Consider the following 24576-nt stretch of genomic DNA (forward strand, 5'->3'; position numbering starts at 1 on the left):
ATGGATGACTGAGGGCTCGTTCAGATGCGTAAGTTCAGCCATATCGTCGGCCTTGTCGAATTTGGCGGGATTGACCTTGTCGATGGCATCGGCTTCGACGTCTTGCTGGGTGCCATTGTCGCATTGGACTAGAATTCGTCCTCCTGGCAGGTCCTCGACGACCCATCCGCGGACGAAGGCGGTGGTGGGGTCTCTGAGCCAGACATAGCGCTTGCCAGAGAAGTCGTTCTCGCCCTCTACGATGCCGCCCAGACGCGGGGCCTCGTTCTCCTCTTCCGAGATGAACTGCGGGGCAAAGGTGCCGACGGGGGTGCTGTTGCGGTGCGAGTTGGAGCGGAGGCGCGATTCGCTGCGGCCCAGCCCGGTCGGGCTGGTGAGGTTTGTGAGGGAGCGGTTGCGCAGGTGGCCTGGCACGCCAGAGTCTCCGTTCTCATTCAGCGGCGATGAGACCATCTGCGATGTGTTCCTGGCAAAGGGAGTGTTGCGCGAGTTGCGGGCGAAGGGGCGGCCATTTGGCGCGGGCCCGGGCGCACTCATGGTGGTGGGTGATGTTGGTGTCGTCCTGTCCGGGGTGGTGATGTTGTCGTATCCGAATGGTTCATTTGGGCCTAGTCTATTGACATTGTATGTACAGTGGTATGCGGGGACGCGGGTGCAGGCAGGTGCAAAAGAAACCCTATGGATGGTTTCCTGGTACAGACTCGCTGCACGTAAACAATGACAGCCGCCCGCGGCCCCTAGCAACAGCCACACATGACGTGATTGGCTGCGGTGCGCTATCACGTGCCGCTTGCATTAGCCCGGGCAGCTCTGTCGCGATTCGCGATATTATCTCGTGAACCACCCACTTTCTCCATCGCGCGTCATGGCGAACAACTACGCGCATCCCCCGCCGATGCAACAGCTCCCGGGCATAAACCTCGCCCCGTATGCGCCAAATGGCCAACAGCCTCCGTTCCCCGCCTTCCCTCCTCCCGATCCTGCCCTCTGGGCCCTGTTCCAGAATGGCTCTTTCCCGCCAGGTGCTCCCAACCTTCCGCCGCCGCCGCCATTCCCCAACATGGCTTTCCCCCCATCTCACTTCCCTCCGCCATCTTCGCTGCCTCCGCCGCCCTCACTACCTCCACCCCCAGAGCGCATACAAGAGGTCATGGATAGCGATCGCGAAGATGGCGAGTTGAGTGAGGGCGGAGGCGACAGTCCACCCACCATCATGGACAAGCTACAGCAGGATCGCGACGCGGCCAAACACTTCATCAAGCTCTTGCATAGCAACAACGTCACCTATCGCGCCCTAGCTCACGAACAGCTTGATCCCGAGTTGCTGAGAGGCCTGTACCAGAGCGCGAATCTGCCGTCGGAACCTGCGCCCATTCTGCCACCTAAGAGCAATGGTGCTGTTTCCAAGGCTCCTGCTGTGCAGCCACTAACGCCTGTTGCGCAAGACACGCCCAAGTCTGCCGCGTCGCCAGTAGGCCGTCAAGATTACATAGCACGCCTTCAGGCCGCAAAGGCTGCGAAACAGGCCACCGCCAAAACCACTACTCCCGCGCCGGCTACCAAGACATCCCAGCCTGCGACCCCACCTACTTCTAAACCTCCTGTGACAGACGAACAGAGAGCCCGTAATACCGAGTTGATTAAGCAGCGCTTGGAAGCGATCAAGGCGAGACAGAAGCCGTCGGTTGCGCCAGTTGCGCCAGTTACCCCAGGGTCGCAAACACCTACAAGTACCGCCTACGTGCCATCATTCTCTGCCATCCCGGGTCTCTTCATGAACGCATCTTCGACGTCTAATACACCTGCACCTACCGCATCTCAACCACAGTCCTCCTTCCCACCCGTTGTCACTCCTCACACACGGCCTCTAGGCCAGTCTCCACACGCTGATCAAGAAGATGATTCAATGATAATAGACGTCAGCGAAGACGAGTCCAACGGTAGCGACATGGACATCGACGACGATCAACCTTCTCTCCAAGCCAGCCAGAATTCGCGCCAGACTGTTGGAAATCTCCCCAACTTTCCTTCTGGTGCGCCACCTGCGACCCCATCAAACGCCACCGTTGGTACGTCTGGTTCGCAGACCCCCAATACGGTTATGCGTGAGAAGGAGTTGGTAGATAAGGAGAAGCAGCTGGTGGCCATGCGAGAGACACTCAAGAGGAAACTTGCTGAAAAGCGAGAGCGAGATAGGTTGGCAGCAGCTACTACCACTGTCGCATCACCATCCTCGAGCCAAAAACCTTCGACGCCAGGTTCATCACTTCAGACTTCCACATCGTTACCGACACGTTCGCACGATGGCAACGACTCGCGCCGAATGCGCCGAGCGGAGATTCAATCCAGACTGCCTACATTGGATGCCGAGATTGCAAGCAACGCGAGTAGGATGGCTCAACTGACCAAAGAGCTGGAGCAGCTGACGGCGCAGAACGAGAAGATCGCAAGGGACAAGGAACAGCTGAGCAAAGAGCTGGAGGATCTCGGTGTTGACACCGAGGGCATGTCTCATGCACAACTACGTGCCAAGAAAGATGAAATTGAGGGCGAACAATCTTCAGATTCTAATGAATCACTTCAACAAACTCGTCCCGTGGTACAGGCCACAATCGACAACTCTCCTCCAGCTTGGAATCTTCCTCAGAACACCTTCCCTGGACTTGGGCAAAATTCAGCGGAGCCTGATGTCTCAACTGGACCAGATGATCTGGGTCACACCCAAGTCTCAGAGAAGATCTCGCAGGAAGACGTCACTCTTCAGCCAGCTGGTGCATCGCAGGTGTTGTCTCAACAAGACCACGTCTACTCGGAAGCATATCAGAAGCGCACTGAACCGCAAGATTTGCCAGCCAATGTCCATGTTATTCCAGCCACAGCGAATGAGGTAGTGCAGGCCAGTGCCAACGCTCCTGTGGACCAAACGATTCAGCAGCCCACCACCGCGCCCTCGCCATCGGAAGAAGGGGAGGAGGTCGACATGTCCGTTAGTGAGGGAGATGATGACGAGGAAGAGTACGAACCGGAATATGAGCCCGAAGAACCCGTCGTCGTCCCAGAAGCCCCTGTGGCAGAGGAAGTTGAGGCCCAGACCAAACCTGAGTTTTCGCTCGCAACCTCGCCAGCTGGTACACAAGAGGAAGAAGCCTATGAACCGCCCGACGTCGACGAAGATATCCCGGGGGTTCAGGGCGGCGATGATGCCTCCACACACCTCGACGCCCCCACGGGCCAGGCTGAAGCGGAAGATGGTGCTATGGACATCGCTACGTCGTCGTCTGATGAAAGCTCAGATGACAGCGAATCAGATGATGAATCTACTCCAGAGCCCGACGTGGAGACTATATCAGCAAAGAACCCGTCGCATCAGGACGCCGAAATGGCCGATGATCTAGCGCCAGAGCTGCAACCACTTCGAGAGGTAACATCGACGGTGGCCGCTGGCGAACCTGTATGTCAATCACCATTTGGGAGGCTTAGCTAATCTAGATCAGGTGCCTGTGCCCGCTGAGATCGAAGAACCACAACCACCCAAGTTCACTCCGTACGAGAGCCCGCTACGGATGTTCAAATCTTACCGTTACCATCCTTCTTATGCTCAAGATGTGCAAGGTGGCTTCCTATCCTTGACTTTCAGTCATCAGATAAACCCAGAGAAGCCTCTCTGCCAGTACGAGTCAACTGGTGGCGTATGCAACGACCCTGAATGTCCTGATCAGCACTTCAGGGAGGTTGCCATTACTGGTGCGTTGTAGAGGAGTTTTTTCCTTTGATTCAGAGTTTCATTTCTTTTTACTACTACAGTTTTCCCGACTGTACATATGCGCAGATACTAACTTGTATCTTTAATAGGTGACAGACTGCTTGTTCAGCTCGGAACCGCCAACCCCGGTAAGACGTCCGAGGAGAAGCAACGTTGGAATGACGGTCTCCGTGGCGTGCTCAAGGACCTTCGCCAGAGGAACATCAAGGATCCCAACGGTATTGCCGCGGAAATTGCGAGGTTTCGCCGTGAATTTCTCAAGGACGATACTCGTGTCGTCAACATGTAATAACTTTCCCGCTCCCCCTGTTCTGTTCTAGTGCTCGCTAGGACGGGGGCGGTGGCTTATACCTCTTTCTAATATTTCGCTAAGTGGTATTTACATACCTCTAATTTCGTACTGACCTTGATCACTACAGTAGTCCACTTCTTTTGCATGTCGGACTCCACTGTTATGGGAAAGAATTCTGTTCCCAGTATATACGGAATGAGAGCGTTCGTCGAGAGCGGGAAGCCGAACAAAGAAGAGTTCACCAAAAGCAGGAACTTTATGAACCAGAAAGAGTTCGCCGCGAGCTGGAACTCGACAAACAACGGATACGCCAACAGCTATTGGAACTCAAAAAGAATCGTTACCGTGATTGCCGGGAGTTCCTTCGAGCCTACAAAAAAAAGCTCTGAGCTCTAGCGCAACATGCGACTGTGGGCGCTCGGGGGCGCGCATTCCCTCTCGACTGTAAGCATCGATACCCTTCTGCATTGGCGTGGAGTTTGGCTCTGGTCTTGTTCTCTATCGCTCTAGTGTCTGAACATTGGTACAACACTCTTATCAACATTCCTACCCTCACTGCAATTGCCCACGTATGCTGCTAGCTGCGCTCAATCACATGAGATTCGGTCATCTCCAACAAAGCGAGTTGATGCAGCTGCGGGGACATGATTGTGGTCAGGGCGAATAGCCAGTCTAAATAGGCAACAAATAAATGAAATCTCATATGTTAACAGCACGACTACCACATGTGTACTGTATATATGTTGTGAGAGGCATAGATAGATTGATTTGGCTATACTAAGACTACTCGCTCGCTAGATTTTTTTTAATGACACATCTAGTTGGAGATGCCAATAACACCGCAAGCGGGACGAGCGCCAGCGTTACCAGTCTTCTTCGACTCCTCGTGTCCGCCCTTGCCGAGGTCATCAGTTCCAGCGTGGACGACAATGGTACGGCCAATGACGCTCTCGGAGCCGATCAACTTGATCAACTTGTCTGTGACACTTCCCTGCGCATTGCCCTGACCATCAGTCTTGAAGTTGCCCAAGTCACCGACGTGGCGCTCCTCGTCCTCGGGGGCACCGTGTGTCTTGTTGTGGGGGTTGAAGTGGGGACCGGCGGATGTGCAGCCGTTTGTGTTGTCGCCAAAGGCGTGGACGTGCATACCACGCTCAGCGTTGGCGTCGTGGCCAGTGATGTTCCATGAGATGGTGGTGTTGGAGGACTCGTCGGCCTGCTCAAAGGTGACGGTACCCTTGATGTTGGAGTCTCCACGGAGGACGGCGACTGTGATATTACGTTAGTATAACGTTGTTTTTAAGCTTCTGTAACGTAGATATGTCTGAGCACGTAGTAGAAGGCCATCAAGGTGTCTCGCGTAAGGAGAGCTGATTGGAGACCCCCGGAAGACCCAAGAATGGTCCACGCTGCGGGAATGACAGCAGGGTCCTCATAATGGCTCCAAAACTGTCCAATTGACCTCTTTGCAGCGTTTTGATACCGATGAGTGCCGCGTCGTCGAGGTAATCTGCTCAATCTTACGCACCCCGACGACCCCACCATGCCGCAATGGGGAAAGCTTGTGAAGCTACTGAACATGGACGTACCGGCTTTGACCATTTTGACGGTTATGTGATTTGTATTGATGGTATTGATGTGTGTTTTGGGATTGTGATTGTGTAGGCGTTGATGGAGAGGAAGAGAGAAGCTATCAGACAGCTGTCTCTCGGTGAGCTTTGAAAGCCGAATGCGGGGCTGTCCAAATGTAGTGACGCAACTCCACTAATGCCGGGCCAGAACCGACGAATGATTAATACCTACCATGCCCACGACTTGACGTGATTCCGCATACATTCACGTGTAATCTTGAGTAATGTTTACATTCATGGTTTCACAGGGGCCAGCTTGTCATTTTACATCTGATGTCAATTTTACTATCTATTTACGAAAGCCTTAAGAGTCTTCAGATGCTCATTGCACGGCCGTTATCGGACTAAGCAATTTATGCGGCCTGGATCTTCTTGCGGAGGATGTCCTTGAGGGTGATGGCATCAGCAGCGAATTTTGAGATACCCTCACGGAGCTTCTCGACGGCCATCTGGTCCTCGTTGAAGTAGAAGCGGAACTCAGCCTCGTCGTTGATGTAGGTCTTCTTCTCAAGGTCAAGCTTGCTGGCATCCTCGGCGACGAGCTTCTTGGGGACGTCGTCTTGTGAGTTGTAAAGCTCCTCAAGTAGGTTGGGCTGGGTCCGTTAGTCAGATGTGTAAGAGAACAGTTTATTGGCGAAACTTACAGCAATGGTCAGGTAGTCGCAACCAGCAAGCTCGGTGACCTCACCGACGCTACGGAAAGATGCGCCCATGACAATGGTCTTGTAGCCGTGCTTCTTGTAGTAGTTGAAGATTTGCACGACGGACTTGACACCGGGGTCCTCCTCCTTCTTGTACTCCTTCTTGTGTGCGGCCTTGTACCAGTCAAGGATACGGCCAACGAAGGGAGAGATGAGGTAGGCACCAGCCTCGGCGGCGGCGATGGCCTGGACTTGTGAGAACATGAGGGTCAAGTTGCAGTTGATGCCGTGCTTGGACTGCAGGATCTCAGCAGCCTTGATACCCTCCCATGTGGATGCGAGCTTGATGAGGACGCGCTCCTTGTCGATGCCAATCTCCTTGTAGAGATCGATGATGTGCAGCGCCTTGTTTACGGACTGCTCTGTGGAGAAAGAGAAGCGCGCATCGACTTCTGTTGAGACCTTGCCGGGAACAATCTGGAGGATCTCCTTGCCAAACTGTACCAGCAGGTTGTCAAGTGTGGTGTCGACCTGGTTCTCGAGGTCTGTGCCGTTCTTCTTGCCGTATGCGACGGCCGCGTCGATGAGCTTCTCGTACTCGGGCTTCTTAGACGCGGCGAGAATCAACGAGGGGTTGGTGGTCGCATCCTGGGGCTGGTACTTCTTGATGGTAGCGAAGTCACCAGAGTCGGCGACGACGGTCTGTAGGGCGAATTGATTAGATATAATTCTTCCGCGCGCCTGGTGTTGCGATTGTGGAAATACTTACGGTGCCAGAGGCCTTGAGTTGGTCGAGGGAGCTAGGCATTGTGGGTGGGTATATGTGTGTGGATGGGGAATGTAAAGAGGAATGCAAGTGTCTATGTGTGCACTTGATGTTACAGGTGATGTGAGTGTCTTATGAAGTGGTATGAGGTTGGAGAGTAAAAGTGTCTGTTGGGACAGCTGCAGCGGTGGGGCTCTTTCATACGTAGCGCCCCTCATCCTTCCGGGCCCCTCCATGGAAAAACAGCGTCACACTGGGTCACCAAGTGGCAATCACGGCAGAAGGCGCTCGCTCAGTCAGCCCTCTCACCGCATCTGGTAACCACTAGCGACGGAAATTTTGGCGCATCGGAGCACTGTCGTCCGAGCCATCCACGTGCAATTCATCATTACGAAGAAGCTTGTTTGTCCTGAGTTCTAGCCAACACTCTACAGCACACCGGAGCAAAGGCATTCACTGTATCGTATGTTTTTAGCCGCGGGCTGCAAATTCCCGCGAATGCCTCCAGGGCAGGTTCGGCCAAAAGTCCGATCCGGAGAAAACAATCCTCTTCTTCTGACTTCCGCGCTCGAGCCATGTTGGACCTATCACGATGGTCTTGGTAGCATACTGTGGATGAGGCAATTTCTTCATACTACGATAACAGTCGAACATTACAACTTCGACTTGCCAATCCCCCCACCCCATCCATCTTGCTGCAGCCACCCATACACCTCGCTATACTGCTCCTGAAGATTGCTAACTGTATGCCCTGCTCCACTCGGTCCCGGATCATTCTATATCACCAGCTGTTAGCATACATACACAATTCAACACGGTCAGTGAATACGTACGAATGCCTCTACTAGCCTCGTCTGCTTCGCACCTACCTCAAGGATCTTGCCTCCGCCCAGCTCAGTTTCTTCTAACAATCGCAACATGGCTTCGGCCACTTCCTCGGGCGTTGCCCACGCGTCCTTGGTCTCATCGATGAACGTCATTTTTTCTGGATGTTCGGTCCACAGGGGTGTTTTGATGACGCCAGGTGCCACGCCGTTGACGCGAATTCCCATTTCTGCCTCGAGCGTTCCTAAGGAGCGTACAAAGCCGTTCATGGCGTGCTTAGCGGCCGTGTAGATGGGCGCATGCAAATTGGGATTTTGGCCGGCAATGCTGGAGATGATGACGACTCTCTTTGGATTTTGCGCACTTGCTTTCTGTACGCCGGGAGGTGGATTAAGAAAATGTGAGATGGCGAGCTGCGTCGTACGGATTGGATGGGTAATATTGATGTCGATACTTGCATATCGTCCTCCGTCGATCTGGTCTCTACTTGCGCTGCCGGCGACGCCTGGAGGATGCCAGAAGTTACTCCAATGGGGTTCGTAGACGCCTGCCCCTGGACACACGATATCGATCTTTCCGAACTCTTGGACGCCGACCTCAAACATGCGCTTCAACTGCGGCCAGTCCGTCACATCGGTCTTCTGAAAGACAGCTCGTGGTTTATCCTGTTCTTTGGTACTGTATTCTTGAACCAACTTCTCCGCTTCGGGTCGAAGTGAAAGATCGGCAATGAGGACAGAGCAGCCATGGCTGAGAAGCAGAGCTGCAAAAGAAAAGTTAATACCTGAACCAGCTCCTGTGATTATAGCACTTTGTCCTTTGACACTGAACGCCTGTCCGACTCTTGTCTCATTGACTAAACCCGGTTGTCTTGCTGCCATGGCTTTCTCGAATCTTGCTCTTGACTTTGCTCAGATGGATGACCACAACAGGGCAATAGTCGAGTGGCCGCCAGAGCATATTTATATGTGCTAATATGCAAGTACACGATGTCCTACATTCACGCGTCTAGCCAGAACGGAATGCCTCATTGGGTAATAGGAGGGGTAGCCGTGGGGTAGCTCACTCCGAGCATTCCTGTATGCGGGGAAAGTTTGCCGAGCTTCAACCCTTCTGCACTTCCATGAAGCTCGTATCCATTTAGTTATATCTTACATACGCGGTCCGTCCTAGAGATTTTCGTCGTGCTACAAAACTACTGGTGTAACGAAAAACTTGGCGACTGTTCCAGTGCATTACCTGTGCAACTTTGAGAATATAAACGTTTTTGTATTGGTGTGACTTGCCAGATTTCAAGTCATCATGCTAACGAGATGAGGCAACGAGCTTCTGGAAAACATGCTGTCGCATTATGTTGGACTAGAATCGCTTTTCGTTTACTCAAAATAAGATTATGTACGTGTCACTCAGTCCGACGTCATCGTCTTTGGGATATCAATGTGTATATCAAGCATCACCTAACGCCGTTTGCGCCAAGTGTGCAAATGCTAATTCCGTTTCCTTAGCTCACTACGTTCCTGTCCATCGACTCCACTGGATCTCGGGAGCGGCTCGCCATTTCCCACACCTGAGACGTGACTCAATCGAATCAGCTCGTCCATCATGGCATCTCTTGTCTTTTTGACCAGGCCATCTACGTGCTCTGCCGTCAAACCCTTCGTTTGTATTGGCGGTAAGACGGTAACATCCACCACACCTGGGGAGAATCTCTTGCCCTTGACGTCCAGAACGTGGTAGTAGTTACCACAAACGACGGGCACAATGGGAACTTGTGCTTGTACTGCAAGATGGAACGCGCCCTTCTTGAAGGGTAGGAGATCAGGTTTTGAGGCATATGATCGCGTGCCTTCAGGGAAGATGAAGACGTTCTGGCGTGTTGTTTTCATCGTGTGAGCAGCCGTGTCGAATGCAGCGCGAGACGAGGTGCGGTTTGCGCGGTCGATAAAGACGGTTTTGGAGAGCGCCATGAACCAGCCCAGTAGAGGCACAAACTTGAGCGACTTCTTGGCCGTCACGGAGGTGTATTTTGGGAACATGCAGCCGAGCATGAGGACATCGAGTTCGCTATAAAAAATGTCAGCACCGCGGTCGAGGCTTGGCCTGGCAAGAGAGCCTTGGAAACCCACGTCTGATGATTGCCCACGAATACTGCTGGACGGTCCTTGAGGGCGTCTTCTCCACTAAGACCTCCCTCTTTCTTCATGCTCCCGGTCACTCGAAACGTCACGCCAGTGCCCAACCACATGCACCACTTGAACGCTCGCGCAACCGTCCATTGAATGAGTCCACCATAGCCCACCATGCGTAGAGGTATAGCCACAAGTGTGCCGTACAGGGCGCAGCTCAACATGAGTGTAAAGGAGCTTATTGCGAAGGCGTAGTACGACACCAGCTGGGCGGGCTTCGCGGGCAGCACGAGCGAGAGCAGGCGCATGGCTATGACAAGCACGGCGGGCATGGCGAGGTAGGTGAGCCAGCCCATGGCGAAGCCTCTTGTCAGAGAGAGAGAAGGAGAGGGCGCGCGTATGTGAAGGTGTAGGTGTAGGTGCAGTTGTGTTCGTGTGTGTTGAAGCGAGTTGAAGCTTGGTGGGGGACTTTTTTGTCACGCGCCGAGGTTCGCACCTGCCTTGCTAACTCGCTAAAATTGGAGTGTGACACCGCCATGTGCAATCAACCCATGTACCTATTCATCGAGCTCCTGTCTTCTCCACAGAACCAGCAGAGCTTGCCCGTACTGTCGTACTCCTTCGCTGCCGTAACCAAGTCGTTACTACAATATACGATGCGGTTATATACACAAGTAGAAGGGGAAGCAAAATCCACCGCCACGCTTCCATGTTTCTAACCCTGCTTTTGATTTGAGCGTGTTGCGCTCCATGGGCTAGGGGAAGATCGAGGATAGCCCTGAACCACGTCTCAGGTGTCCATTTCTCAGCCGGGTAGTTGAGGCCGGCTGCGTTGATGGCGATGGGCTCGCGAATCCGCTGGCCAGTCGTCTGGTATGTGACTACGAAGACGAAGATGAAGGCTGATAGGCTGAAAATGGTACCGATCAGCAGCAAGGTGGTGAGAGCGGTAAGGCTTCTTGAGGCCTGCTTACAACGATCAGCATGCTGTCCGAGTAGGTGGGAAGAGTTTCATTCGACATACCTGGCCAGCCTTCCTCATCCTCCATGCCGTCAACATGCCAAAGATGCCCAAGAAGAATCCATACACTGCTAGGCCGTTGCTTTCATGCCCTTGGTCGGTCCACAGATTCTTAGGCTCAACATTGATTTGGGTGGGATTTCCAGGCCAGTCCACTTGATATGTGTGCACATGATGCTTCTGGTCCAGCAGCCATGCTACCATGGAACTGACCAAACTGAAAATGACGATTGAAAGAGCGCAGAGCAAGGCGCTGGAAGCGAAAAGTGGCCAATGGATACCATGTTGTCTAGCCACCGATGCCTGAGATGTGGGCGCTGCGCGAGAAGATCGTTGGAATATGCCCATACTTGTCGAATTGTTTGTTATAATTTGGTATACCGATCGAGAGTGAACGACAAACACGTTTCCCCACGGTTCATCGTCAGGTGTTATACGCTTCACATCTGGGGCTGAGCCTTTTCTCCCGTCATGGTGGCACACATTCGGGGCTGATTGATGAGATCAGCACCACTCAAGCTTAGTTGCCGCACAGCCTTGGACGCTTCAGGCAAGCTACTTCTCTCATATGTCCTAATATTAGCAGAAAGCATGGTATCGTCAGCAAGCATGTGGACATTTTGATGCCTAGACTCCTAACTGTTCAGCTTGGCATGTTTAGAATCTCATCGATTGACGCCAGGGTTACCATGTACGTCAGCTGTATCAAAGCCATAGACATGCACAATCTAGTATAAAATCCTGAAGATTGCCTGTCTTCGAAACAATGGTGAGATGACGCTGGTGCATTGTTTCTTGTTTCGAAACAGGGCAATTTTTACGAAACCTGACGGGTTCCGCGTCCACTCTGGGGTTTGAACAACTTCTGATAAAAGCAGGGCTGGAGTTGTTGCGTCTCAGGGAAGGCAACGCAGTCGCGTAATTTGACCATGTTTTCTTCCTCACTCAAGAAAGCTGGAGAGTGGACACATAGGATGTCATTGGATGCTCATGAGGACGATGGCCGGGTCCTGTCGCGCTTCGGGTCGATCCTGCCCGCTCGGGAGCGCTAACCCAACCACCCACATAATTTACCAGAACGCGTCCCCGTACTTTGCATTCCATGACAGAAGCCGACAAACTACAAGCTCAAGTTCGCGTTGCAATTATTCAAACTTAGCGCCATATCGCAAGAGAGCGAAACAGATGCAGGTTGATAACGTAGCTCTGTTTGGGGCCCTCGACGCGACCTACGTCACGTCTGGGCAGCGGCTACCCGTCACATACACACACGCCCTCGCGCGTGGTCACACACACAAACGCGCAGTACAACGCTTCCTGCTGCTTGTTCAAGCGAGCATACAGGCCGGGATTCCACGCGTAGGGTTTGTATTGGAACGGACCATCATCGCGCGGAACATACTGACGATGCTTTAAATGCAAACTTGTCGGCAGGCACCATGCTTGCAGATTGCGCAGAAGCCATTCAACTTTTCATGATTCCGCTTTATCGCGGCAGCCGTTCGTATTCGGACTAGAGCTTGACTTTACAGACGTGATAGCCGTTTTAACGACCGACGTGAGTATGGGCGGCTATTGCACGGCCCACCTACAGCCCTTATGGGGAGCGCAGAGCCAATACCCAAAATCGACGTCGAATACACTTTCAGCCTCTTTACTCAATCCATCCTTAATTTTATAGCAAGGATGCACCGGCAACCAATCATCCTTGGATGTAATAGACCTGCGATTGGATGTCGACCTTTGGTATGAGTACGGCGTAGTCAAAGCGATATGCAAGCTCGGCACATTGGGCTCAACAGCTTGATGGTCTAGGGACGAAGCTTTATATGTTCTATGTCGAGCTGAAATCTGGGTATGTATAAGTTGTTATTTTCGTCCGCTCTTTGTTCCACCATTCGCTTTTTACTATTCTGAGTGTCTGGCTGGTCCGACAACGTGGATACTCTCTATTAATATCAACCCAAAATATCTTGGTTGCATTCATGCGGCTGCCTCACCGGTCTATCAACAGTATTCAACCACTTCCGAGTATCTATACAACTTTTCCATCCAATTACGATAGCTCTCAGTCCACAGACACACCTGGAGTTAACTCTGGAACATGCCTTCTCAAAAAGATCGAGGATGGAATTGAGATTGTTCCGTTCGAGAGGAGCAACATTCTTTCCGCCCCCATACTCAGCCCAGATCAAAATGAGAAAGAGGTTTTTGTGCCGTCATGTAACGCGATTGATGCGCATGAAAAGCCTCTGCCCAATCTTCCAAGATGCATGTGGCATCGAATGTCTCGACAGCAACGCATTTTGGCCCTGTTGGCGATACAATTCATGATGCTTCTTACGATTGGGTTGAGTCTTTTAGCTATAAAAGATCAATCTCCTATCAGGTAACTACTCCAATGCCCAGTTTTAGGATGCCGCTAACGACGTACCTATAGGGATCGAAGCGCTGCTGTATACACTGCGAGTGACGGCTCTCCAAGTGACAACTACACCAGCGGTATTCGCCGTGGTATTTTTGCGCTACCGATTCAACTTCCACAACAACAGGATTCGGCATGCCTAGCAAGCGACAATCAGTTGAATCCATGGAAGTGCGCATCCAACTCAACCTTTCAACTCAGTGTACTCCCTGCCCCGGCAGGCAACGAAACTTCAACTATGATAGCGGTAGGGTCACCATCCAACGACACCAGCGTTCGTCACGGCGAGGGCATACCAAACATCCCGCCCTTGGAATTGTCAGTGGTTGCAGGTGCTAGGAACGAAGATGGGTCTACCTATCATTTTCGAACTACCTACGACAAAGTCGTGTTGCTCGCCGAGGATGAGTTCCCCGTCGATGGGCAGTTACAAGCCCATCCTTCGGCGCTGGGTGATCCGTTCCAGCCTGGGAGTAACCTGTGGCAGTGCGTCTTCAACGAGACCCTGCTTGAAGGTTACATATACGTCACTAGAGTGACAAGCACTGCACCGGATACCGCCAAAACTAAGACTGCAGGACTTTCGGACTTCCCTTACTCCGTGAGATTATTTGAAGAATGGGCGCCAGGTGGCAAGACGCCTTATTGTCAGAAGGTGACTATGGGATCGGACGGCACCCTGGCTCCACTCTCAGAAGAGATAGCGTTGCGCCTAGAAGACTCTCAGGGTAATCTTGCAGCCTCCATGTCACGATCCACAAAACGTACCGGAGATCGAGAGCAACGACAAGAGGTGCGCGCAGATCACTGTCAGTGTCAATGGCTGGTTGATGGGTAACTGTATCGTACTATGTGTAGTGAAAGCAGGTTCGCGACCACGTTAAACCCCCGTCTTTCGCGCTGTCACAGCGTCTTTATCACACTGTTCACGTGTCTATAATTTTAGCCAGAGTTGATCAATCAACCATATCGGGGTGCGCAATACCGAGAGATGACATGTTCTCAAATCTACAAAGACTTGATTGGACTCTGAACACACGACTCCACTCAGTACCGTGTATCATTCGTGCACGTACACACCATGTCCAGTAGATGAACAAAAAACCCCCAGAGGCTTCTCAACCTTACGAAGCCAGCTGCAACTAAAGCACTCCTTAAGCTTTATCGCCGCTCGGTCACTATTCAGGCGCGCATACAGAAAATTGTATCCTCACTGATCCATCAAGCCTTCGTGGTCTGGAATTTGTATCATACGCCACATTCCGTTCTCCGAATCTCTAATATTGTCAGGAAAGTCGCGAGCACTCAATCTAGAGACCGGAGTTAAGGAGCGGCACAATGCAACACCAAGGAACACCCTCACGTATACCAATCCGCATCAAGACTGAAGATGGTGCTCCACTTGCAGCCAGTCTTGAGATACCACGACGCCAGACTTCCCGTGTGAGATCGCCATCTCAAACTCCAGTCAAAGTCAAGGTCGAAGATGTCGAAGAAGATGTCGACGAAGATGCTGAAGAAGATGTAGTACCAGTAATAGTCAATACCGAAACACCGCGACGCTTCCCTTCCTTCTCCGAATTTCAAGAGGCATGGTCCCGATCGCCACTCCGTGTGCCAACTCCACTTGCTCGGGAGTTTTACCGGTGTATGATAGTCAAAAGAGAGAGCGATGAACTTTTGGGAAGTGAGGATGGCATGCCGCTTCTATGCCATGATTGTGATCGATCTGCTGGCATACACACAAAGAAGCCGCCCACTGAGGCCTCTTGCGATTTGTGTTCGCCTTCACCACGATCGGTCGTGAAGTTCAAGGAGGAAGCAGAACTATTGTCTGGACGCCATATTCCTGCAGGAGCGTACAAAGCTGAGACTATATCACCATCCGCCTCCCCGAAAATCCAACACCAAACTCACCCTGCCACAAACCAGTCAAGGCTATACCACGAAGCGCGTTTCTCAGGCCGCAACACTGCCACGTCACCTCCAACATGTCGCCCAGATACTGAATTCTCCTACCTGCTGCCCGTCACGCCAACACCGTTCAGCACACCAAATGCTCCCATCAATCCCTATAATCGCCCGGCACATCTACATTGCATCCCGGGTTCATTACTTGAGGGAATGCATCGGCGAACGAGATGGGGTAGGAGGGATATTTGGGACAAGCAGGACGACAAGGAACGACGGAAACGACGGGCAAAGCATGAGAAACGAGCCAAGCAGCGCAAACAAGCAAAGCAGGACAAGCCGGTGAAGCAAGCAGCGCGGATACCAGCACGAATACCGCAGTCGCCATCTGCGCGTCTAGCCGAGTACGTCGCTGAGGATGAGCATGAGATCTCTCACGAAACTTCGCACGAAGAAGCAGAGTCAGGACATGAACAAACCTGCGCATGGTACAAGATCCCCTTCTGTAAATGCTGTGCATGTATCATGGTCGTCGGAACAAAGCTTCTACGTAGCATCTTCATTCCGTCGCTAGTCGTTGTTCCCCGTCCTTGTCGAACCACATCCATGATACCAAAACCAAAGAGATGGGTTAGGAAGAGGAAATGGTGTCATCTGCAGAAGAGCAGCAAAAGGCGCGATGGACAGGAAGTGATAGGTGATGAATCGCATGCTGCAAGGCGGCATGAACTTTTCATACCGGGTAGGGTGGTAGTAGTTAGGGAGATTTGAATGGCGTGTGAGTGGTCATGGATGGGACGGTGGTAGTGAATGATTGCCGTGGAGTGAGCTGAAGAACACTCGATCATCTCGGAGCACAGTTTCCAGGCTTTCCTCTGCATTGCCATGAATTGGAGCAAAAATAAGGGATCGAAGGCAAAAATGTGATATCAAAATGGGATTGATAGATGTATGAGGTTTTCATATTTGAAGATGATGTTTTCATTCATTGACATCAATGTAGCGTTATGTACTATTTTGTACCGTTTTGTGCCATCCATATAGCTATGCAATGTCTACGTGAGAAAAGAAAAAGAAGACGAAGAAGTGGAGGAAGAAAGAAGTTAAGACGAGAATATTTCTTCATCGCCATGAATGCGGCATGCGTATCTAACGCTTGGCCACTTGAAAGTATTTACACCAACATAATCCCACTACAATCCCAATGCGAGTCTAACGTTTCGTCTTATCGAAACTCTATCAAGTGACTCTAGAAGGCCAGCAAGACAGCTCCTACAACAGCACCGACGAGACCGCTGGCCTTCATGTGGCTTGCAGCACCAGTGAACTCTGCTGGGGGCGCAGAGAAGGTGGCGTTGCCAGATGGCTGGGGTAGGGCACCGGTGGGCGCTGAGGGTACGACGACACCAGGTGCAGACCTAGTGTCAATCTCAATGCCGGACTCAGTTGGGTAGGGAGGAGACGAAGGTGCTGCAGAAGTGACAATAGGTGTCTGAGCAGTGCTGGCCAATGGTGTCTCTGCAACAGATGAAGCGACATCCGAAGGGAGGACGGCAGAGTATTCAGTCGAGAAAGTGGCGGGTGGTGCGTCAGTGATAGCAGGAGGAGCACCAGTGACGGTAACGGTGGCAGTGCCACACTCGCATGGCTCATCTCCGTTATCGCTGCCAGAGGGAGAATCGCCAGAGGGAGAGTCAGGGCTGCCTGACTTTTGAGGAACAGCTGCACCACCAGTGGGGTAGTTGAAGTCAGACTTGCCGCCAGCAGCGCCGTCAACTGGGGCAGGTGTCGCACCTGACTGCTCGCTCTCAGTGCAGGTGGTGGATGCGTTAGAACCGTTTCCAGCCTCGCCAGTAGCGGATGGTGCGTCGACACCAGACTCGAGCGGAGCGGCAGGAGCAGTAGCGGAGGCCTCGATAGCTACAGAGTTGACAGGAGCACCCTCTGTGTTACCGGCATCGATGACCTTGATAGACTTGAAGTCACCAGTCTTGTCTGTCCACTCGTACTCCTTTCCGGGCGAGTAGTTGATAACCTTGATCGACTTGACGGTCATGGTAAAGGGCGCATCGTCGTAAGTGACGTTGCCACCCGCCCACTGGCGAGTACCTTCATCTTTGGAGTCACCACCTGGCCAGTTTCCAAGGCGCACATTACAAGGCGTCTGCGGGTAGTTCTTGCCGCCATTGGCATCAGCAAAGTTCAAAGTACGCGTGGGCTTGTCATCAACGATCCAGGTAAGTGACTCAGCAGTCCAGTTGAGAGCGTACTTGTGGAACTCGTTTTGGTTGTTGGGAGCATCAGCCTCGATCATGCGATCATAGGTAGTAGTGTTGCCCTGATTCTCATGTTAGTCGAAAGATGAAACCAGTTGACTTTCTTTTCATACCTTTCCAAAGTAGTTTTGCTGGACGCGGCTGTCTACACCTCCAATCCATTCCCAGTCAACCTCATCCAAGTTGTCGGACTGGAGAACAATGGAGGAGATGATACCAACGCCAGGGGCTGCCTTCATGACAACTTCGACGTATCCAAAGTGGAGATAGGCCTCGGATCCGATGGTAGGGGCATCGCCCTTCTTGGCAACAGTAAATTCAGCACCCTCGGGTACATAGTTAAGAGTTCCAGCTGTCTGCTTCCAGCCCTTGATAGCATCCTTGCCAGCAGTGAAGTCTGTTTCCCAGGTCTGAGGCATGGCGGGGTCGTTGGGGCACTTCTTCTCCATGGGGTTGCAATCGGTGAAGGTCTGAGCTGTGGCCAAAGCAGCCAGCACGCTCGCCGTAGTGTATGTAGAGAAATGCATTTTCTTGAGTTTGGACGCGGTTGAGAAGTTCGGAGATCAAGTTGCTAATGCGCAAAAGAAAGGCTTCTGAGCTCGAGAGAATGTAGTCTTCACAGAAAAGCCCGTTACTGTGATGGGAAGTTCACGCGCAAAGACACAATGTCAACAATGCGTACGGTGCGGTAGTAGTGAAAGAATGTAAAGCTCTGCAAAGAGAGTGTTGGGAAAAGGAATGTAATGAATGCGGTCGTCCTGGCGTCCAGACGTCTGACTGAGAGAGTGTGAGGTATAAAAAGGTCGGATAAAGAATGCAAAGCAATACTGCGTGCCAGAGGAGCTCCGACTATTAAAAGTCGCGAAATGGTTTGCGAAGCAATCTCGGTACCCACCGGGATAAGCACAGCGACCATGGGACGAGTCCATGCGGCATCAGCAGCCCTTCCATGGTGTGTCCAATTCTGGTGCTGCGCAGACCTGAGTGGTCGTGATGGCCCTCCTGAAGTGTTTCACAAGCCGGCGGTGGAGACTAGGGTGTGTCAGAATAGTCCAGCCGCCTTGCCCGTTATGACGGCGACTCCGTCTAGGCCTATCAGAGCGAGGATGTGCCTGGCCTGTGTTTCTTCTGACAAGCCACTAATTATTTTGCTTTGGGCTGAGTTGGACATGCCTGTTCGCTGTGGCTGTGTTGCTGCGCACTCGAAGTGGAACAGACTGACAGTCCCCCCCCAGATTGCGATGAGCAGCGATACGCGTTCCTATCTTATCCTGTAGTCGTCGATCATCCGAGCATGACATCACCTCAGGTCGGATAGCGACGTGCCATTCTTGGCTCGGTGTTGATGCGTTACCTCACATTTTCAGGGGTTTTGTGACATCCCTTGGTTGGGACCGGTTGCAATCGTCTCGCCGCAGACGCGCGTGAATACGAAGAGCGCGCGTCGAGACCGGCTAGTCTTTCGATGGAGTTCACCGCCTTGGGCAGAACCGCGGGGCTTCGTGGGCTTCGTGGGGCAAATTCGTGAATCATTCACATGACGAGACCCTGCCTAACTTTTTTTTTTGCGTCGAAAGAATATACCACACAACCAACCATGGCCACCACCGACGGAGGAGTTGAGCTGCCAACGCAACAGCCCGAACAAGTCGAGCAAGCGAACCAAGTCGATCAAGTCGAAGAATCTGCACCGGCAGAGACAACAACCAACGATGAGGATAACGAAATTGACGACTTATTTGATGACGACGATGAAATAGTGCCTGAACTGATATCGGGCGACCACCACGACTTTACCAAAGCATACAACCGCCAGCGAAAGCTCAACGATACGAACATACCAGACGATCACAAGCCCAAGTCGAACCCACAGAAGCCTTCAGCCAACACAAATGCCTCCATCGATGATCAAGTCGCATCGCTATCAAAGCATGCCGGCAAGATTCGCCTCACGGGGAACATGACGGGCGCGTCGGGGGGCAACGCAAGGAACAAAGACAAGGCAGACCGCGCGACAACTGAACAAGTGTTGGACCGAAGGACTCAGATGATCCTGCTCCAGCTCATAAACCGCGGCGCAATCTCAGAGATTCACGGTGTCATCTCCACAGGAAAAGAAGCCAATGTCTACCATGCTATGGTAGAAGCTACGGATGATGATGCCGAGTCCATCCACCGCGCCGTCAAGGTATACAAAACGTCCATCCTTGTCTTCAAGGACCGCGCCAAGTACGTCGAAGGCGAGTTCCGCTTCAGACAGGGATACAACAAGAGCAACAACCGTGCCATGGTACGGATGTGGGCAGACAAGGAGCGCAGGAATCTGGCCAGAATACACGATGCAGGTATCCCGTCACCAATGGCTCATGCGCTGCGAAACCACGTTCTTGTCATGGGCTTTGTGGGCGACCGCAAGGGCAAGGCCGCGCCTCGTCTAAAGGATGTGCGCTTCGAGGGTCTTACAGCAGAGGAAGAAGACGCAAAATGGACCAGTCTCTATCTCGAGATGCTGGCCTACATGCGCATAATGTACCAGACATGTCGCCTCGTCCATGCCGACTTGAGCGAATACAACGTCCTGTACCACGAAGGCAAGCAATGGATCATCGATGTCTCGCAAGCCGTCGAACACGACCATCCCCGCTCTCTCGAGTTTTTGCGTATGGATATCAAGAACGTATCTGATTTCTTCCGCTCACGCAATGTTGAAACGCTTAGTGAGCGCAAGGCTTATGCCTACATCACAAGTGAATCAGGTGCCAAGACTGTTCAAGAGCAACCACAGATGGAAGACAGCATCCGTAGCTTGTTGAACAAGAAGCCGTTGACCGAGGAGGAAAGGAAGAAGGAAGAGGAAGACGACGATGTCTTCCGCAACCAATATATCCCACAGACACTCGAACAAGTCTACGATATTGAACGCGATGCTGAGCTTGTCAATGCTGGTGCTGGCTCCGACCTTCCATACCAAGCCCTCCTTGCTGACAGAGTCGTTAACAACGAATCTGAAGGCGAGGATTCAGACGATGGCTCGGATGATGGTAGCTCGTCTGAGGTTGATCAAAGTATCTTCGAAAAGGGCCCAAGTCGTGGAAAGAAACACGTGGATCATGACGAGAAGGTCGCACACAAGAAGGCCGTTAAGGAAGAGAAGCGGGAGAAGAGGAAGGAGAAGATGCCGAAACACATGAAGAAGAAACTGACCAGTCAAGGCGGTGGCCGTAAGAAGTGAGCTTGGATATCAACCGACCTTTGAGTCTTTCAGCGATTGCAGGGAACACCTACAGCGCGCAAGTATATGCGCTTGCTCGCATGCGATGGTGGGAGAAGCATGAAGAGGAGAAGCCCAGCCAAACTCAGGTCACCGCAGTATTGTGGTCGTCATTCAGAAAGCTTCGAGTCCTTTCTTTCCAAGTCGTATCTTGGATTACAAACTACCGTAGCGGTACACACTACGGTGTGTTCTATAAGCCTCTGAGCTTGGCTCAGAAAGAGAGCTTCGTTGTAGCACGCCTGTGTAGACCACAAGTACTGGGACTTTGCTCCGGTACGGTAGATAGATGCGATTGCCGCTTTTAAAGTGGTAGAATCAAAAATTGTTCCGCCATTTGGCGAAGTGTCTTGTTTAACTTCATAGCATGTTCTTCCTCCACGCTCTCGTGCCCAGCTTCTCAATCTCTGGTACCTCGACCGGCCCTCTGACCTCCTCATCTTCCAGTGCTTCCACGACCGCCTCACCCACCAAATCCGCTTTCAAAGGCTTGATGCCTCCTGCTCCCATTAGCCACGTCAACCGTCCTCCGACTGCACTGTTAATCATGGCTGCTACGCCGCCCGCTGCCGCAATGGGGAGAGTGAATGTGCGGCTGCTGTCGTACATGAATGGCGCGCGAATGAAGATGGATCGCATGGTAGGGAAGGTGGAGGCGATGAGAGATTCAGCCTCGCGTTTCGTCGTGATATAGCGTGCTGGGAGGATGGGTGTGCCTGCTGCAGCGGAGATGTAGAGGTAGGTCGGAACTTTGCGTGTGGAGGCTTCTTTGGCTAGGGATACGGCTGTTTGCGCAGCATGGTTAGTTGTATGTACTGATAAGGGACTTTGAGAAAATGCAACATACCAGTGTCGCGATTCATAATTTCGTATGTGAGTTGTCCATCACTCTCCTGCGGCTGCAACTTCTCCCCTTCCTTCCGTGTCAGCGGGTTTTGGGTTCCAGCCTTGGTCTTGCTAAATGCCCGTTGCAGACCCTTGATGGGACTCTCCCGTCCGCTGACAACGCCTTTGTAATCTGCTTCCAGTAATATACCCATGCTGTGTATCACCGCATCTGCGCCTTCAAGGTGTTTGGTATACGATTCAGGGTCGAGGATGTCGCCTTTTTGCCATGACACCTTGTCTGACCAGTCCGGTGGTGTTTGTGATGAAGAGACGGAGGACCAATGTGGAGTGCCTGAACGCCTGGGATCTTGTCAATAAAGGCTCGGGATGAGTCGAAAGAGGGAAAGAATAGGCCTACGAGATTGAGGTCACGCTCCAGCCCCTATGTGCTGCGGCTCTACATATCCGGCTACCTGTGTGCCATGTTAGCTAACTGATGTGCTGGCATGGAGCTGTTACTCCAATCATCTGGGAGTTTTTCTGAGTTACACACCCAAGAAGCCATTGCCGCCGCATACGACGAGTTTCTTCTTTGCAGCCTGGGCTGTTGTCGAGGCCATTGTTGTGCTATCTGATGGTTGGTGGGTGAGCAATTGGAGTCACACAATTGTTTAGTAGGAAAGTGATGGGAAGCTCCGAGTGCTGATGTCACTCCACATCGCGCGCGTCGCGTAAGATCGAGGCAGGGATCTGTGCGGAGGAGCTATAGACTTCCGCTTCTTGTATACAGGGCCGCTTCATAACCAAACATGTGTTGTCAATGAGATATATCTGTGTATCATACAATGTGAACCAGCTAAAGGCATTTTGGCGTTGTAATGCGAATCGCGCTCAAAATTCTACCTATCAGAAGAAAGTCGATGTCGTCATGATGCTTTATATTAGTGTCGAGTAACCGTCCTCAAAGGGCCAGATGCGATTCGATATTGTGTCTGCTGTATTGCATCTTACATCTCTCTAGACAACAGCAAGCTCCGCCAATCGAACTATGCAGGCAATCCGGAACCTTTTCAAGAACGACCTCGTTCTGGTCGGCACAAACCTCACCGTAGTAGCCGGCGTTGCGACTTATCTAGGTATCACGCCATCTTTCATGTTTCCTTCTATCATGAAGTCGTCATCTATCAATTCTAACATCTGGATGCTACAGGCTCTCGGGTGGAGAAGAAACTGGACCGCATGGAAGAGGAACAGGAGGCGCGCATGGACGAGATTGAAGGAACACTACGTGGCCATATCGGCTTGATTGAAGACTCGTTGGACAGGATCGAAGGCAAGCCGAATGCTGGGAAGCAAGACAAGTTGTACAACGAGAGGACAAGAGACGCGAAGGGAGGTGATACCGGACAGGGCAAATAAGGTGGAGCCTGGGGCTGACAAGGATCAGCTGTTAGCTTCCGTTCCTGCATACCAGCGCGAGTTGTAGTTTGACCTTTGACAAAATACACGACACCACCACTTGCACGAATCACTTTGCATATTCTCTTTGTGAATAGCATAACATCGCGCCTGTTGGCTATACATTCACGCGACTGCGCCAAAATGCCTGCGCCAGCCTCCAACAAGCGCGTCAAGGCAAGTCGACCGCTTTGATATAGCTGTACGCGCATACTGATGATGGGCAGAACAAGCGCATCAGCCGGAACCTCAGTAAGACATGACGCTACTCATGTGCCTAGACATATACTCATTTACGCAGTAATCGGTTCCGAAGCCTGGCAGTTGCCCCCAGTAGGCCACCCCGACCGCCCCAAGGGCGTGCCAGACGACCACACCAAGCGCTGGACCGTATACGTGCGAGTACCCGACGGCGATCCCGATATCAGAGCATGGCTCAACAAAGTCTCATTTAAGATTTTCAACACATACGAAAACCCGTTGCGCATGGTCGAGAAGCCGCCGTTTGAGGTGACCGAGACAGGATGGGGAGGCTTCAACATCGATATAAGACTGCACTTCCAGCCCATCTCAGGCGAGAAGGCGCAATACCGACAACATTTCTTGCAGCTGGAAAAGTATGGTGACGACAAAATGCAAGCAGAGCAGGAACGGTCAGGCTGTGTGCGCTCCGAATTCCTCGAAGTTGTGCAGTTCAACGAGCCCACCGAAGCCCTCTTCGACGCCCTCACATCGGAAGACCAGTGGAACTACCTCATACCTGCCGGTAAGGGCGGCTCGAAGAAGGCATCGCTGGGCGCAAACGGAAGACTTAGGCGCGGCCTGCCCAATGGCGAGCGGAGCGCTCAGCTGCCAGAGAAGGGAGGCGATGAAGTTCCCTTCAGTCAGGAACAAGAGCAGGCACTACAAGATTTCTTCAAGCAAAAGATGGAGGACGTAGAGAAGCAATTGGACAAAGAGGCCAAGAAGAAGGAAGAGGTAGAAGCTAAGCTTAAAGCATTACGCAGTGAGCTGGGGCACGAGGCTGCTCAGCAGGCAGCGCAGCAGGCTAGTGGAGACAGGAGCCGGCGCAGGTGAGGATATGTGGCACAAGCTCAAGATGTTGATATCCTGAGCCATGAATACCATGGATGCTACATCTCAGTTGGCATTGAACAACTGACGTGGTACAAGGGAGCGTGTTCGATAACTGCACTCATGCGCAACGACATACGCCTGTGAGCTGCAGAACAAGACCATGGGTGGCGTCCTTCAGTCACCCTTCTCGGGCGAAAACGCCGTGCGGCTCCGAACAAAACTCGAGTTGCCGGACAATGACCAAGAAGAATGTGGAACAGCTATC

The 24576-nt window shown here is 52.2% G+C and overlaps 13 protein-coding genes across 13 annotated transcripts; 6 read left to right on the forward strand and 7 right to left on the reverse strand.

The window, feature by feature from the left end:
- Positions 1–865: 865 nt before the first annotated feature.
- On the forward strand, positions 866–4052 carry CC77DRAFT_1062994 (hypothetical protein; the record flags this gene model as incomplete). The annotated part of the gene is made up of 3 exons (XM_018528589.1): positions 866–3451; positions 3495–3744; positions 3853–4052. The coding sequence occupies 3 exons, from the start codon at positions 866–868 to the stop codon at positions 4050–4052; spliced, it is 3036 nt and encodes a 1011-aa protein (XP_018384499.1).
- A 772-nt stretch (positions 4053–4824) lies between these two features.
- Positions 4825–5835, reverse strand: CC77DRAFT_1021907 (copper/zinc binding superoxide dismutase). The gene is made up of 2 exons (XM_018525356.1): positions 5645–5835; positions 4825–5324 (listed from the first exon to the last, which is right to left on the reverse strand). The coding sequence occupies exons 1-2, from the start codon at positions 5655–5657 to the stop codon at positions 4873–4875; spliced, it is 465 nt and encodes a 154-aa protein (XP_018384500.1). The 5' UTR covers positions 5658–5835; the 3' UTR covers positions 4825–4872.
- Positions 5836–6016: 181 nt separating this feature from the next.
- CC77DRAFT_1021908 (transaldolase 1) lies at positions 6017–7242 on the reverse strand. The gene is made up of 3 exons (XM_018525357.1): positions 7097–7242; positions 6331–7029; positions 6017–6279 (listed from the first exon to the last, which is right to left on the reverse strand). The coding sequence occupies exons 1-3, from the start codon at positions 7133–7135 to the stop codon at positions 6040–6042; spliced, it is 978 nt and encodes a 325-aa protein (XP_018384501.1). The 5' UTR covers positions 7136–7242; the 3' UTR covers positions 6017–6039.
- A 314-nt stretch (positions 7243–7556) lies between these two features.
- Positions 7557–8799, reverse strand: CC77DRAFT_1096288 (NAD-dependent 15-hydroxyprostaglandin dehydrogenase; the record flags this gene model as incomplete). Its single annotated transcript, XM_018529835.1, has 2 exons — positions 7557–7869; positions 7927–8799. The coding sequence occupies 2 exons, from the start codon at positions 8797–8799 to the stop codon at positions 7747–7749; spliced, it is 996 nt and encodes a 331-aa protein (XP_018384502.1). The 3' UTR covers positions 7557–7746.
- A 606-nt stretch (positions 8800–9405) lies between these two features.
- On the reverse strand, positions 9406–10400 carry CC77DRAFT_939371 (1-acylglycerol-3-phosphate O-acyltransferase; the record flags this gene model as incomplete). The annotated part of the gene is made up of 2 exons (XM_018534669.1): positions 9406–9982; positions 10045–10400. The coding sequence occupies 2 exons, from the start codon at positions 10398–10400 to the stop codon at positions 9406–9408; spliced, it is 933 nt and encodes a 310-aa protein (XP_018384503.1).
- A 205-nt stretch (positions 10401–10605) lies between these two features.
- CC77DRAFT_1032470 (hypothetical protein) lies at positions 10606–11413 on the reverse strand (the record flags this gene model as incomplete). Its single annotated transcript, XM_018526737.1, has 2 exons — positions 10606–11010; positions 11069–11413. The coding sequence occupies 2 exons, from the start codon at positions 11411–11413 to the stop codon at positions 10606–10608; spliced, it is 750 nt and encodes a 249-aa protein (XP_018384504.1).
- A 1637-nt stretch (positions 11414–13050) lies between these two features.
- On the forward strand, positions 13051–14328 carry CC77DRAFT_939146 (hypothetical protein; the record flags this gene model as incomplete). Its single annotated transcript, XM_018534661.1, has 2 exons — positions 13051–13454; positions 13506–14328. The coding sequence occupies 2 exons, from the start codon at positions 13051–13053 to the stop codon at positions 14326–14328; spliced, it is 1227 nt and encodes a 408-aa protein (XP_018384505.1).
- Positions 14329–14828: 500 nt separating this feature from the next.
- CC77DRAFT_1063001 (hypothetical protein) lies at positions 14829–16172 on the forward strand (the record flags this gene model as incomplete). The annotated part of the gene is made up of 1 exon (XM_018528590.1): positions 14829–16172. One exon carries the CDS (start codon positions 14829–14831, stop codon positions 16170–16172), a length of 1344 nt encoding a protein of 447 aa, XP_018384506.1.
- Positions 16173–16650: 478 nt separating this feature from the next.
- On the reverse strand, positions 16651–18204 carry CC77DRAFT_938770 (concanavalin A-like lectin/glucanase; the record flags this gene model as incomplete). The annotated part of the gene is made up of 2 exons (XM_018534636.1): positions 16651–17739; positions 17791–18204. The coding sequence occupies 2 exons, from the start codon at positions 18202–18204 to the stop codon at positions 16651–16653; spliced, it is 1503 nt and encodes a 500-aa protein (XP_018384507.1).
- Positions 18205–19245: 1041 nt separating this feature from the next.
- CC77DRAFT_1021913 (Serine/threonine-protein kinase Rio1) lies at positions 19246–21405 on the forward strand. Its single transcript, XM_018525358.1, has one exon. It carries the CDS (start codon positions 19275–19277, stop codon positions 20907–20909), a length of 1635 nt encoding a protein of 544 aa, XP_018384508.1. The 5' UTR covers positions 19246–19274; the 3' UTR covers positions 20910–21405.
- On the reverse strand, positions 21309–22396 carry CC77DRAFT_939172 (NAD dependent epimerase/dehydratase family protein; the record flags this gene model as incomplete). The annotated part of the gene is made up of 4 exons (XM_018534663.1): positions 21309–21733; positions 21796–22136; positions 22195–22265; positions 22328–22396. 4 exons carry the CDS (start codon positions 22394–22396, stop codon positions 21309–21311), a joined length of 906 nt encoding a protein of 301 aa, XP_018384509.1.
- A 254-nt stretch (positions 22397–22650) lies between these two features.
- On the forward strand, positions 22651–23590 carry CC77DRAFT_184545 (hypothetical protein). The gene is made up of 3 exons (XM_018530518.1): positions 22651–22912; positions 22987–23411; positions 23536–23590. The coding sequence occupies exons 1-2, from the start codon at positions 22825–22827 to the stop codon at positions 23193–23195; spliced, it is 297 nt and encodes a 98-aa protein (XP_018384510.1). The 5' UTR covers positions 22651–22824; the 3' UTR covers positions 23196–23411; positions 23536–23590.
- Positions 23379–24311, forward strand: CC77DRAFT_938663 (yeats-domain-containing protein; the record flags this gene model as incomplete). The annotated part of the gene is made up of 3 exons (XM_018534630.1): positions 23379–23405; positions 23462–23486; positions 23536–24311. 3 exons carry the CDS (start codon positions 23379–23381, stop codon positions 24309–24311), a joined length of 828 nt encoding a protein of 275 aa, XP_018384511.1.
- Between the last annotated feature and the right edge of the window lie 265 nt (positions 24312–24576).

This window comes from Alternaria alternata (assembly GCF_001642055.1).
Source record: "Alternaria alternata strain SRC1lrK2f unplaced genomic scaffold CC77scaffold_14, whole genome shotgun sequence".
NCBI classification, from domain to species: domain Eukaryota; kingdom Fungi; phylum Ascomycota; class Dothideomycetes; order Pleosporales; family Pleosporaceae; genus Alternaria; species Alternaria alternata.

Bases quoted from the DNA above. Each gene is read 5' to 3' on its own strand.
- CC77DRAFT_1021913 (XM_018525358.1), top strand. From the start codon at position 19,275: ATGGCCACCACCGACGGAGGAGTTGAGCTGCCAACGCAACAGCCCGAA.
- CC77DRAFT_1021908 (XM_018525357.1), bottom strand. From the start codon at position 7,135: ATGCCTAGCTCCCTCGACCAACTCAAGGCCTCTGGCACC. The intron at 7,030-7,096 runs GTAAGTATTTCC...TTCGCCCTACAG, and splicing joins AACTCAAGGCCTCTGGCACC to ACCGTCGTCGCCGACTCTGG. The intron at 6,280-6,330 runs GTAAGTTTCGCC...TAACGGACCCAG, and splicing joins GCGACTACCTGACCATTGCT to CCCAACCTACTTGAGGAGCT.
- CC77DRAFT_184545 (XM_018530518.1), top strand. From the start codon at position 22,825: ATGCAGGCAATCCGGAACCTTTTCAAGAACGACCTCGTTCTGGTCGGC. The intron at 22,913-22,986 runs GTATCACGCCAT...TGGATGCTACAG, and splicing joins CGGCGTTGCGACTTATCTAG to GCTCTCGGGTGGAGAAGAAA.